Below are 14,410 nucleotides of genomic sequence, written 5' to 3' on the forward strand. Positions count from 1 at the left end.
TTATGTTTGGGATAGCTTTCTGTCTGCTTTGCTTTTCGGACTGCCACCACAGTTCTGTTTGGGGAACTGCTTTCTTGCTGCTTTTTAGAAATTTTTGTGGTAGAAAACTTTGTTTTTCAATCTGAGCTGTTGAGATATGGTGGCTTTCAGAAAGATGCGGTCTGACTTTTTAAAAATAATTTATTTTTGTAATAGTTATCACAATTATTTGAAAAACACTTTCTTCTGCAGCAGTTTCACAACTGCTTCTTCAGAAAGCTGCAGTTGCCTCAAACCCTAAAGCAAAAAGATATGGGCTAATACTCCTTGTGTTCGAACTCGAGTAATAATTTTAGTATACACATCTTTAATGACTTAAATATAAGAAATATCAACACCTTTTTTTTTTCTAAAACCCTCCAAAGTACTCCTCTTGGAACCTTATCCTAAGTTTCTTTTTAAACCAACAAAAATCATATATAAATTCACCTTTCTCTCTATATACTTATTTTCATCAAACCTCTCAATAAAATAAGCTCCTTAGTAGACTTGTTTGACATGAATCTAAATTAATTCTGAGAAATTTTTGTAACACGTTGTAACCTATATCCAATTAATCTTTAGTAACTTTAATGTATGACACATTAACTATATTTCTATATAATATGCAATCTCTCAACAATCTTGTGCATCACCTTTATTCCTAAAAATCAAAATCGATATTTCACTCATGAGACATTCTTTAGCTTTTAAAATAATATTAAAATGTTTAGATAACCAACAAATTTCTGAATTCTTAAAGCATTTTCACACTTCTATTAGAATATCATCAGGTCCTACTGCTTTTCTGGACTTCTTTTTCTTTAAAACATCATCAACTTCTGTTTTACTAATGCAATAGTAGAAATAAAAATTTTTGTTATTATTTATGATATTAAGATCACTAACGTCAATCGTAATTTTATAACTTCACTAAAAATTTTATCAAAATATCTCACTTATCTATGTTTGATATTCTCATATAAGAAAATTATTTTTTAATTTTCATCCTTAGTACACTTGAATTAGGTATGTACATCTCTTTTTTTTTTGTTTGACTAGTTTATACATGTATATTTTACTCTCTTTAATCTTTAATTTATTATAAATATTACTAAATTTATGAATGTTTAAAGAATGTTTAGATGGATGCATGGTAAAATTGGGAATTATATATTTATGAATGATTATATTAGAGAAATTATTTGGGTCATATTAATTGATGATAAGATGATTGGAAATAAACTAAAATGATTTAAACATGTATGACGAAATAGAAATTATGCCTTCAGACTAGTAAATAAAGTTATTGTTTGTGGATTAAGAAGACAAGAGGTTCAACCCAAGGTTATATGTATGTAAGTTGTTCAAAATAATTTGCAAAGAATTTGTTTAATGCCTCTGGCAACACTTAACAGGAAAAAATAAAACATGAGGATTAACAGTGCCAACTCTAAATAGTTGTGATAAGGCTAGCAGTGTTAATGACTCGAATTATTTTGGGAGGCCATGCCCTTATTCATGTGCAAGTCCACTGATTTAAGTTTTTACCCATCCTATTTTTCTTCATCTTCTTTTATATTTGTTTTATTGGTTGCTGAGAGTGATTGAATTTTTTTAAACCTAATGCAGATATCGACTGTAAATGCATGCATAATAGTTATAATTCCTATGGTGATTTATTATGATCATCGATCTCTTATTATAATTCTTATTTTCATTGCCTACCATTTTCAGTGCATGAACTTTATAATCATATGGTGATTTATTATGATCATCGATCTCTTACTATAAGTCTTATTTTCATTACATACCACTTTCACCTAGTATTTTTTTATAATTTGTGTAATCGTTTGTTTGCAGTAGATTATATGGCATAATATAATAGACATTGCATCACACACACACAAACACACACACAAAGATACATATATTGTTGAGAATCCAAAACTCTTCGGGAGACACACCTAAAGGATAGAGATTTAAAGGAAGAGAGAGAGAGCTAGGAGGGCAATAGTACAATAACGAACGGTAAATTTGCATAGCATTTATTCATGAAATTAACTCCCTATTTATAGGAATTGGGGTCTGTATAATTGCATATTGCAACCCCAGCTTACGTACGTACGACTAGGGTATTTTAGTTTATGAATGAATATGGCCCAGGGGTAGCCCACAGGTATGGTCGGGCAGCCATTTGCTAAGGACCGGTGTCATCTGCTCTGGAACTGAATGGTCTGTTTCACTAATCTTGGTTGGAGGGCTATAGATTTGTTCGTATGGATAAGGTCAAGTAGATTCTTTAGGGGATGATCAACTCTTCTTTGGTGGGTCCCACGAGGTGACATCATCTCTTCCGTCAGTCGTGAGATATATATATATATATATATATTGAAAAATTCAATGGCTGATTTTATTGAAAAAGAAATGATACATAAAAGTTGTATGCGAGGGCTCAATAGAGACATCATACCCATATGATACTAATTACAGTAATACCCTAACAAAAAGATACAGATAGACTTAATAAAAAAGTAAAACAAATTAAAACCATGCAGAAAAAAAGTAGCTAGGTACTAGTCAGTTTAGTCTCGCCTCTTCCTCTAGTTTTAAGAGCGAAGACAGATAACAAACTTTGAAGAGTCGTGCCATTGTCAGAAATAACCAAAGTATCATCCATTAAGTTTTCAAGTTGGAGTGTACCCCTAGCCTTCTTCTTCAGTTGAGAAGTGTGAACTTGCAATTCTTTATCTGAAGACAGGATCATGTGATACTCGGTCTGATTAGATATTAGAACCATACTAAAAGGAAATGCAGTCGTTGCCACAACGATAGGTTCCAATGTATGTGAAGTGTGAATTATCACCTCTACACCTGATGCTTCGTGACTATTCTTGAAAAACCTTTACAGACAGTCTTACCTATAGCTGCAGGGCTATCCTGATTTTCAGTTCGAACATTATCCGTTGTAATATGGTCAGGAGAAGGGATCCCAGAGGCAGACACCAACTCCAGTCTTCTGGTGATTCCCTCCTCAGGTTAGCTGTCAGTAGGTTTGTTGTGAGCGCGTTCAGGCATGTGGAGTGCACTAATAACATGTTTTTGCTTTTGACTATTGGTTCTCAACTGTGGGTGCAATCTGTAACATTTCTCTTACGAGTGTCCAAACATCTTGCTGTGCTTGCAGTAGTAAGGTTTTTGTTTCATAATGATTTTTTGTCAATAACCTAACCATTATGAGCAGAGCAGAGCCAAACTAGACTTCTTCTACATCTGGTAGTGTAATATCTCTTTCAATTAAAATTCTTGTAATAAAGGGTCTTAATAAATGAACTATAGGTAAGACTGTCTGTAAAGGTTTTTCAAGAATAGTCCCAATTGCATATAAGATAAGTATGTCAAAGAATTGAAGCTTGAGTTCAGGTAATGAGAACCAGATAGACGCAATTGGGGGTTCTTTATTGGGATCAAAATTAAGGGTTCATTTGAGCAATTTCATAGGTTTGTGATGAATTTCTTTGAGAAAATCCTTTTGTAATCTTCTTCTATGCTCAGCTGTATCATAATATATCTTCCGTCGAAATGACCCACCTGTCAATCCCCAACCAGTTTGAAATCTTCAAAAACCTTTATGATAATCTTCATCTTAGGGCAACCTAATTGGAACTTTTCAACTAGTGTAAATTTGTATTTTTCTGCACGAGTTGAAATTTCAGCGTCGGAGAAGAAAATTGCTGGTTTGCCCGCTTTTTCCTCTACTTTTTTTATGAGATTGCAATTTTCATGTCCTACAACAGAATCATGGTACATCTGCGGGAATATCAGACTTTCTGCGATATGGAAAAGAGAGTTGCATTTGTGAACCACTGTAGCATAGGAGGGTTTGGCGGGGTTATCACCGGTGACGGCGGCAGCTTAGGAAAACCCTAAGACCATTAGCTTGCTTCACACAAGCACTACAACAAATGACGCAGTTTGTCGACTGATGCCTACGAACGACGCAAGCAGTTGAGCAGGTATAACAGAAAACTGTGGCGGAGCAGTCTATCGGCCTTGACGAAGCGGATGAGCAGCTTGAAAACGGAATTGCAACGCAAAGCCCCGCAGAAACACGATAGAGGGGCAGGCTCGAAGCAGACGACGTAGATGACACGAGCTCCTCCGGCAGCCAAAGCCGTTGACGAAGACAAAGACAGAAAGGATCAAAACGAGCGAAAAAAACAGACGTCTGTTTCGAGCTAAGTTTTGCCATGAGCGGAAACCCTAGCAGAGTGAAAACGAAGACACATTGCTTGCCCCTCTCTCTCTCTCTCTCTCTCTCTCTATATATATATATATATATATATATATAGTGTGTGTGTGTGTGTGTGTGTGTGTGTGTGTGTGTGTGTGTGTGTGTGTGTGTGTGTGTGTGTGTGTGTGTGTGTGTGTGTGTGTGTGTGTGTGTGTGGGTGGGTGTGGGCTGGCACATGATTTATTTATTAAATTTGTATCAATATGCATTGCTGACGCATGGAAATTTATTAGTCGCAAGTGGAAACTGTATTTCATTGCTGATGAATCTTTCATTTTTTCCCAGGTGACAAATGATATATTCACGAAAGAGGATGGGGAGTTCTTGGTGAAAAATGGAGCTCTTCCTGAGGAGAGGATTCGTGCTGTAGAGACAGGAGGCTGTCCTCATGCTGCTATACGTGAGGATATAAGCATTAATCTTGGACCACTTGAAGAGCTGTCCAACTTGTTTAAGGCAGACCTACTACTCTGTGAATCAGGGGGAGGTGCGCACCGCCACTCATTTATTTCTTCTGACAAACTATAGTTCTGGTCATGAATTCAAAAAAATAGACCGAGCCTGCAGAAGCACTAGCATCCGTCTAAACAAAGTGAAAATCAACATCACAAGTCACATTTATTTTCCATGAATTTGGATGACGATTAAAGTGATTTACCATATTGTTCTGCTTGTAAATTGTCCTTAAAGAATGAGAAAAATGATATCCTTACATTTTTGTGTACTCGTTTATTTCTTCTAAATAAGAGCTTTGGGCGTGAATACAAGAAAAAGACCCAGTCTTTAGAAGCGCCAGGGATACCATTATATGGCTCCAAGAAAGTGTGAATGAATACAAAAGGGAGTTGGGAAAGTTGTAGGGGTATGGATGGCTGGAAACGGGAAGCTGAAAACAGCTGTCTTTTCCTGCTGCAAACAGCAGATGGCAGCTATTTTGATGGCTATCCGAATGCGAACAGCAATAGGAACCCACCACCTATTCCAGGGCAAGCTACAAACACACTACTTGCAAAATGAAGATGGTATAACACTCAAAAAGCAAAAAATCAAAGGAAATCTCTTAAAGTTCATACAGTCAGCAAAATTGAAATCCAAGTAGTCACTATACAACGTATATAAAAGTCTACTAATAGGAAAAAAACTTAATTAGAAAATAAGAAATCAGGAAATTAGGCAATAAATGAAGAAAATAAAGAAACATATGCTGAAATAGGGATATCGGGCTGTTGCCAATCTTGTGATCACGGGAGCTCCATAATTTCGGGATCGAGGGAGCTGGCTCGTGGATCTCCCACATCTGTTATAGGATCACATCCCATGTCATTCTCTCTGGGTATGAGGAGCTTCGTCTTATTCCCATGAAGCTTTTGGACTTGACATACTACAAGGTGATTGCCTTGCTGTGCTTGAGGCAACTCTACTACAAATTTTTTTCTTTCATTCTAGGCAACTTTGAAACACATTTACCATTTCTAAAGTCTGCTATAATATAATAAACAAATATCTCTTTTTGACACAACTAAGGCTGGAATAGCGCATGGAGTGGTGGTTGTTTCTCCACCTTCGAAATTCAAGCCTGTACATTGAGTAAGGATCGATACGATTGTAGCTTCAAATCATTACTAATAGATCTCAGTCTCTCAAGATACCTCACTACTGTGTATTCTTCCGGTTCCATGAACTTATATTTCAGCATGAGTTGATCAAATCCAATTGTTTACTCCTCCATAGAAAAATTTCTAGGGCAGAATTTGTGGAGTTTTATGAACATATTTTGTTTGCGATGTGGGGGAAGGTATTTGTGCTGCTTCTCCTATTTCATTTTAGACACAATAGTGATTTTGCTTTTTCCCTCACGCTGGCATAGGTGTTTCAAAATTTTTCATCATCGAGATGCATTCTTCTTTAACTTAGGATCTGTTTGGGGTGGCTGCAGTTTTTTAAAATGTTATTATATAATTTTGATGGAGAAAATAACTTCTTAAAAAGTTACGGTGGGAATTATATATATATATATATATATATTTATTTATTCAAAAAATAAGATATCAGCTTTCTTACGGCCACTGTATTTTAACGAGTCAGATTGAAAAAAGTAGCTCGCCACAAAAATTTCTAGAAAACAACATGAAAATAGTTCCCCTAACTAAGCTGTGCCTTATGTTTATGTGAATACCATTCTTGTGCAGATAACTTGGCTGCTAATTTCAGTAGAGAGTTAGCAGATTATATTATATATATAATTGATGTTTCTGGTGGTGATAAAATACCTAGAAAAGGAGGCCCAGGAATAACCCAAGCGGATCTTTTGGTATGTTTCAGCAAATTTCATCATATTCTTCATTCAATATTGTCTTTACTTTTCTAGTGCCCTGTTGTTGGCCTCATCTTCTAAAGTTTTTTTTTTTCCTTTTTTTCTGCTTCAAGACTGAACCGGACTAATTTTATGATCTTGAGGTTATAAACAAGACGGATCTTGCAACAGCAGTTGGTGCTGACTTGGCTGTTATGGAACGAGATGCACTTCGAATGCGGGATGGAGGACCTTTTGTGTTTGCTCAGGTTTGTTATTGAGTGCAAACTATTTTTATTTGAATTCCCATCACATTGGAGTAGTTTATTTTGTGGAGGCGCAAGTTCTTATCTTTATTGACTAATGTTAGTATTGTTATGCCTAGAACATCAGTTGATTAATTGTTCCATGTCACGTCTGATGCTCATTTTATTCATAGTCAAGTCTCTTTGAAGACATTAAGGGGCTATTTGGTAATGGAATTTAACGGGCTTTTAAGGAAGATTTATGTTAGATTTTATCGAACAGTCAAATTGGAAAAATAAATTCCCTGTAATTTTAAATCTCATTTTAACCTTGTTTGCCTTAAATCCGGGTATTTGACAGGTTTATGAGATTTAGCTAAAGTAATGCATGAAAAGAGAGGGGGGTTTCAGGGCTTCAGGGCTTTTTTATCTGTAAGCCTAGGTAGGGTTGTTAAAGAGCTGATTTCAAGCCGAGTTGGGGCCGGCTCGAAATCAGCTTGAATGGATTGAGTTCGGATGAAAATCGGCTCGTGGCTTGTTATGTTGGATTTCGAGCTAGCTCAGCTCGAAATCAAAATGAGCTGGCTTCAATTTGAGTTATTTGGATCCGTCCTAGCTCGAAATCGGCTCAATCTTGCTCAAAATCAAAACAAGATGACTCAAACCGAGTTATTTGGATCCATTCCAGCCCGAAATCCGCTTGTAGCTTGTTATCTTTGATTTTATTTAGCATTATGTGTAATTTTTATAAATAAAACTATTTGCGTTGATCTTGAGGCAATTCGAGTCGGTCAGTGTATAGCTCGAAATGGGCTAAAAAAAAATTGATAAAAATATTTGACTCATAACTCCACCCGTTTATTTTGATCCGATTTTGATCCAAGCTAAAATTTGAATCAATTTTCGAGCAATTAATTATATTCGAGCTGAATTCACAGCCTTATGCCTGTTTCAACTTCTTGCTTTTTTCTCGTCTGTTTCAGGTTGGAATGGTCTTCTCTTTCTTGCATTGTGATCCCATCGATGCCTTTCTAGCAAGTTCAAGTCGTGGCTTTGTGAGGGTTTTGGGTAGGAGGGGAAGGCATAGGAATTTGATTTAGGGTATGTTTGGGGCAACTTATTGGTGCGGGCGGCGTTTTGAAAACGGCCCACGTTCGGGCGGCTTATCCCGAAACAACGTTTGGGAATCCTTAATAGGTCCGGACGCGGGATTGACCCTGCGTCTTCATTTCGCGTTCGGGTGAAATTTCCTCCGGTGCCCTTATTCTCTCCGACTCCTACCTCGCTGATCTCAAGCCCTAACTTGATCAATCTCGCGAGGCCTACTTCTCTCCGAGTCCTCCCTCGCCTATCTCTCGCGTTTGAATTTCTTTCCTCCCTTGCCTTTCGTCTCCTCCCCTGGAATCCTTGTTCCAAGCCTCCTCTCCGCTCCTGCGAGACCCATTTCGACAGCGACTTCTCGCAGGATCGATGCACACGGTGTTGGTGGCCGAGGCGGGTGGTTCCCGTGCTTCTATAGCGTGATGCTCAGGAGTTCCATTTGCGAAGGGGGACGCGTTCAGATGGATCCCAACAAGATCAGTATGTCCGTTAGATGGAAGCGAGGGCAGCGGTGGTGGGAGGGTGGTGGATGAGGAGTTTCTCGATCGGTATGTGCCGCATGGGGTTGTGCATCATCATAGAATGCGAGGATTGATGGAGTCGATGAGAACTGTTGGGCCTGGAGAATTCCAATGCTCATAGGTGACTGGTCTTTTTTTCTAGCATTGTTATTATTAGGGTTATTGTTAAAATAAAGAGAAAGGAGTGGTCGTTTCTTAACCTAATTGGCGGCCTCGTCAAGGAGTCTCATACCCAGCACCATCATTTGAAGCCTATTATATGTTGTATCGCGTGCGAGGAGGAAACACAACATCAAGAAGGAGCCTCACGTGTGGCATCATTGTTTTTCTTACTCAATAATTTGAAAGTAGGGTGAGTACATATACTCTTAAATTATAGTAATACTTTGTTTCTTCTAAGTCTGATTCGCTTTATGACTTGCTTAGATATATTTTACTGGCTTTTTAAGTATAGTTGATCATATTGAATGTATGTCACTTGATATTTGATTATTATTTAAATGCATAATTCAAGTTATTTAATTATATTAAAGAAAATAAGAATAAGATTTATTATTTTGATGGTTGTATATGCATGTTTGATTATGATGGAGTTACTCTTTTATGGTATTAGCGAAAGAACATTAAGGCACTCGTGCACGTAAATTGAAAATGATGTTGATATTAAAGTACCTTAAATTGTATAATTTTTAGAGCTCATGTGCCAGATGTATACAAATTAAAAGTTATTGATATTTAAATGATAAAATAAGATATAATGAAAGTTTAAAATCACATTGAATGATTATATTAGATAGTACAAACCGTCAAATATTCTTATTTTTTTTTATGCTGTTTAATGAATTATGAAATGAAATGTATAATGTGCTTTTGCGGTGATTTAGTTTGACTAGTTCATCATCAAGCTGGTTTTAATTATGCAAGTTAAGATAATTGCTCTTGTTTAATTATGCAAGTTAAGGTAATTGCTCTTGAGAATTTAGTCTGACCGACTAGTCTACCATTGTCGTATATTGTCTCTTTTTTCATTGAATTACTATAATTTAGGAGTACAAACATTCAGTAGCTTTGTTTAGTTTATTGTTTTTGTAACTAACTTTGTAGGTTTAATTAATTGATAAATGAGAGATAGATGAGAAGATGTTTCTATATGATGGGGACTACTAGAAATGAGTTAAAATTTAACTATATTGCTTTAATTAATATTTTTATGGCTCTTTCATTTGTTAAATGTTAGTTATATAAAATAAATATAGAAAATTTTTAATTTTTCACCTTGGTTAATTTCAAGTCCCAGGTTGGGTGTGACGTCTTGTCTCCCTGAATGGAAGACCAAGACCTCACTAAAAATGAGGTCAACAGTTGGGTGTGACGTCTTGTCTCCCTGAATTTGTTTTATGAACAATGTATGATCAGCTTGATTTTGAGAATATCCATTGGATTTCAATTTTAACAAACCATTCAAACCACGTCTTTGGTGATTGTTTATGCCCATAGAGAGACTTTCTGGGTTTACACACAAGATATTTGTTGGGATCATTCTTTATTCCTACTGGTATTTCCATGTAGACTTCTTCCTCTAGATCCCCATTCAAAAGACATTTTTTTTATGTTAAGTAGATGTAGTGCCCATTTCTTGTTAACTGCTACTGAGAGAAGAACTTAATAGTATTTTTTTGGCAACTAGTGTGAAGGCCTCCTGATAGTCAATTCATATGTATGTGTGAAACCTTTAGCAACAAATCTAACTTTGTCCCAGCAGTCTCATCAACTTTGTATTTTATATTGAATACTCATTTATATTCAATGAGGAATTTTACTAAGAGTCCATGTCTTATTATGCTTTAGTTTTTGAATCTCTTCTTCCATTGCTTTTCTCCATTTTAGATTTTTGAAGAGCTTCATGAATGAATTTAGGAATTTGCATTTTCTCAAAATTAGATATAAACACTCTATAGGCTGAGTATAGCTTTTCATAAGTTACATACTCCTAAATTGGGTATCTCATCATAAGAGGAAGGCGATAACTCATGAGTACTAGACTCCTCACCACCCAAAATTTTAGGTGAATGTCGACTGAGTTTTTGTTGGAGCAAGTTTGTCTCTGTAAGTTGTCTTCCATTTGCTCAAGGTTTTCCTTCCTCCTAGCCTAAAGTTTTGAAATGTCTTTTAAAAAAGAAAAAAATTGAGTTGTTTTTTGAGGAGAGGGCACACTTCAGCTAGGATGAGGTATGCGTTACGCTGAGACAATGAGGCGAAAGTCTCATCGCGATTTTATAAAAACTGTTGAGGCTGGGCTCAAAGCACACTCATATTATGCAATTTTAAACGCAACTCATACTCTTGAGGGGCTCACCTCAGATTGTGCAATTATCAAGAAGGCGCACATTTCCTTGATCTTAGGTTCTTTTGAAATTTTAAGGGTTGCTATCTAAATCCAGAGAGAGAGCTTATAACTTTTAAAATTGGTTGAGATTGGTTTGCATAATGTTAAAGGGAAGAAGAATATTTGGCTATTCCCCCTCACAGAAAAAGCATAAATGACACCACCCTGCACAAAGAAAAGAAAAAAAAATGTACGTATTCATTGATGTCATATTTTAATTATAAAAATTACCGTTATGTTGCTGCTAATCCTGAGGAAGCTTTTTTTTTTTTCTGGTTTTCCATTTTAAACCGAGAAAAAAAAACATTTTCATATAATTGCTTTTTTAGTTGATTTTCGATTATTTCATACTGCAAATATTTGCAGCTAAGCATGCAATTTATCACTTCTTTTTTTAACCCTGATGTCTCTGGTACAGGTGAAACATGGAGTTGGAGTAGGGGAGATTGTGAGCCATGTCATAGGAGCATGGGAGCAATCAACAGGGACGAAGCGACGTTAATATGAATATGAAAAAAAGGCTGTAAGCCATAATCATGTTTTCTGCATTTCTGCTTATTCATGTAGATTTACAATAATGATGCAGATTCTTTCACTTTTTAAGTGCTTGCATTATTTACTGCTTTAACCTCAAAGAGTTTTAGGCTGTTAGCTGTTGTTCATGGATAGATCCTTTTTTATGCTATGTTGTACTTTTCAAAAGCTCAAAAAATGTTCTCATTTTGAATCTCTTCGAGATTGTTGAAGAATATTTCAAGTTGATGGAAACTTCTTAAGACTTATCCCATGTTAGGAAATTGATTTGCCAGTATGTTTGATTCTCTTATCTCATCTACTGACCCGAGTTACTTGACCTATTGCTTGTGCAATTAGATTTTGGTCCTTTTGAACTGATATCTAAATTCTAGATTTTTCAATCCACACATAACGTAACAAATGCTTGGTCACAGTTTAGTATGATATGAAAATAATTAAACATACTCTGAGACAAGACTTTTAGCATTTATGTAATTTGGTCAAGAACATCCTCTCATACATTCATGGGGAAAACAAACAACATATAATTCAATATTAAATATTGGTTAGTACTACAGAATTAAAAAGAGTAACGAACTTGGTCAAATTTTTTTCTCATAATTAAAAAGAGTAACCTTTGTTGAAGAATATAGAGCAAACTTCTGCTGGATTGGCTGAGCGCATTAATTAAGGCATTTACATTTGCCACTAAGATTTCATTTGATTAGTAGATGCTAGAAAACCAAATTTGAAAAGCACTAAACTTTATCAGTTCCAACATCTGATGTAGTCAGAAATCAAACAAATATCCTTCAAATCCCTCAAATATATAACACAAAATCATCATTTTCCAAAATAGAATTTCAATCTGCAACCAAATAAGTGAAAATTCAGTACTGAAAGTGCAGGACTTGCATGTAAAATCTGTTCTATGCTCTTCTTTCTTCTTAGCTAATATATTTTCTTCTTGTTCTTTTATTTAAATCATTCAACTTATTCTACAGTTAGGACTTATGATTAATATTTTTTAGATGAAACTGTGGGTCAGTTTCCATCTTGCGGACACAATCATAGCTTAGATAGAGCCTTTGTGATGGATGTGGTGGCAATGAAGAATTGTAGATTTGACTTTTGTGTGACAGCAGATCCTCCATCATGTAGCCCACATGCTTCTTTTTAGCTACTGGGGCTTACAGTCATCTTACATTCATGAAAAGGTGAACCAAATTTCTGAGAAATAAAAAATTAAAATTGAAAATTAAAACAAACAAAAACATATTGTGGCATTTACCACCCAATTCCTATGTAATTCTATATCAAACATTTAAACTTTGCTTTTAACATTTATACCACCCAAATCTATCATACACAATTTTAAGTTTTAAAAGGTGAAGTACACTTTTTCATTTATAGGTAAAATGATATATATGTAAAAATTGAAATTTAGGTATTAGATTATATGATAAATAGGAATTGAATGGTAGATATGTAAATTTTCCAAACATATATCATAGTCATCATAGCTTTGTCTTTTCAGCTTGCTGCCCACATGGTTTTTATATTTCTGAAAGGGTGCTTAGGTCTGAAGTTTAAGGAGGCAAGTTTGGATGCAATATAAGTGAAGGAAATGAGTAAAATATCAAATAATTTATGCGTTGATTATAAATCTCAGCCTAATGGTTTGCAATAAGATAAGTTAGGATCAAGCAAGCTCATAACCAACATTTTTTTAAGCGAAAATTTTGATAATATTCATACAAATTTCAAAAAAATTCTTTTCTTCTCTACTACATTAAATCGAAGAAATAGATACTCAAATTTCGATGGTTCAGGGTTTGTTTAGTATTGTTGTCGTTTTTTAAAAAGATGGTTGTAAAATTGTGGCGGACAAATAAATTTCTACGAATGTTGTGGATTCTTAGGAGTAAGGTAGGCCAGTAAAAGAGCCGAGCCTGAGCGAGCTCAGTCTTGGCTCGTGTTCGGCTCGTTTGAAATCAGAAAAAAATACTTTCCAACCATAAAATTTTTTGAAAAGTATAAAACTTTGGCAGTGATTCGAAACACTAAACAGACAAAAAATATGTCAAACAGACTCAGTTGGAGTTGATTTTGATAATGTAAGGTTTGAATAATATAATAATAATATTATCATTAATTTAAAATATAATATTTTAATTTGAGACATTTTATTCTTGAACATTTGAAAAGTAATTTTAAACTGCAGAAGAACGATCAATTGATCCAAATAGACCTCAAATGTCTGACATAAAAGAAATCATGTTCCTGCTAGATCGATGCTTCAAATTTTGTATGAAAAGCAAACCTTATTGTAGATTTGACAAATCAGCTCAAAAGCAGCTAGTCATGCATATAAATATCTTTGCTTAAGGCTATCAAAGTGTTCGAGGCTGCGATGTGGTGTTGCATTGCAATTTTTTATATTTGACAAAATTGTGTTTTGTCTGTGTTTTCCAAAAAGCTGCAGCGTTGTGTCTATCTGTGGGGGGCTGCCAAAAAGTTGTGGTTTGATTTTTTTTTTTTTAAATTATAATATCTTATGTAGTTTTTTGAACAACAATTTTTTATGCAGCAGTTTCACAACTACTTCTTCAAACAGCTGCAGCTGCCCCAAACAGACTCTATGGATCCAAAACTCTCATTCCCTCTATATGATTATCGTTCTTTACTTTCAGTATTTTTCTTTTCTTGATCTAATGCAACAAGAATTACAATGTAAATTAATTAATGTCCTTATCTATATATGATACATAAGGCACCAACCCTTGGTAACACTAAAAATCCTTAAAAAAAAATAAAACAAAACGAAAAAAAAAAATCCAATCCTTAAGTCTCATCTCCAGACCGAAACTCTTCAAACAACACTCCAGTTTCTTCTCCTAACTAGTAAAATTCTCATCATCCCATCCATCCAGCAAGCTTTAAGATTCGTGCAGCTTGATTGATGGATGTCTGTTAATGCTTCTCTGACATTTAAAGCAAATCCTGCTGAATTTCTTCTGCATTCTCAAAGCCAAT

General features: G+C 35.2%; 1 protein-coding gene across 1 annotated transcript in view; it reads left to right on the top strand.

Annotated features, from left to right (window-relative positions):
• LOC110032242 (urease accessory protein G) overlaps positions 1-11,543 on the top strand; it is a 30,734-nt gene extending 19,191 nt beyond the window's left edge. The window contains 4 exon segments of the mRNA XM_020735808.1: positions 4,598-4,799; positions 6,502-6,623; positions 6,770-6,874; positions 11,277-11,543. Of these exon segments, the coding sequence (XP_020591467.1) occupies positions 4,598-4,799; positions 6,502-6,623; positions 6,770-6,874; positions 11,277-11,360 (513 nt within the window). The 3' untranslated portion in view covers positions 11,361-11,543.
• The last annotated feature ends 2,867 nt before the right edge of the window (positions 11,544-14,410 follow it).

The sequence above is a fragment of the Phalaenopsis equestris genome, unplaced genomic scaffold, assembly GCF_001263595.1.
Source record: "Phalaenopsis equestris unplaced genomic scaffold, ASM126359v1 Scaffold000893, whole genome shotgun sequence".
Taxonomy (NCBI): Eukaryota; Viridiplantae; Streptophyta; class Magnoliopsida; order Asparagales; family Orchidaceae; genus Phalaenopsis; species Phalaenopsis equestris.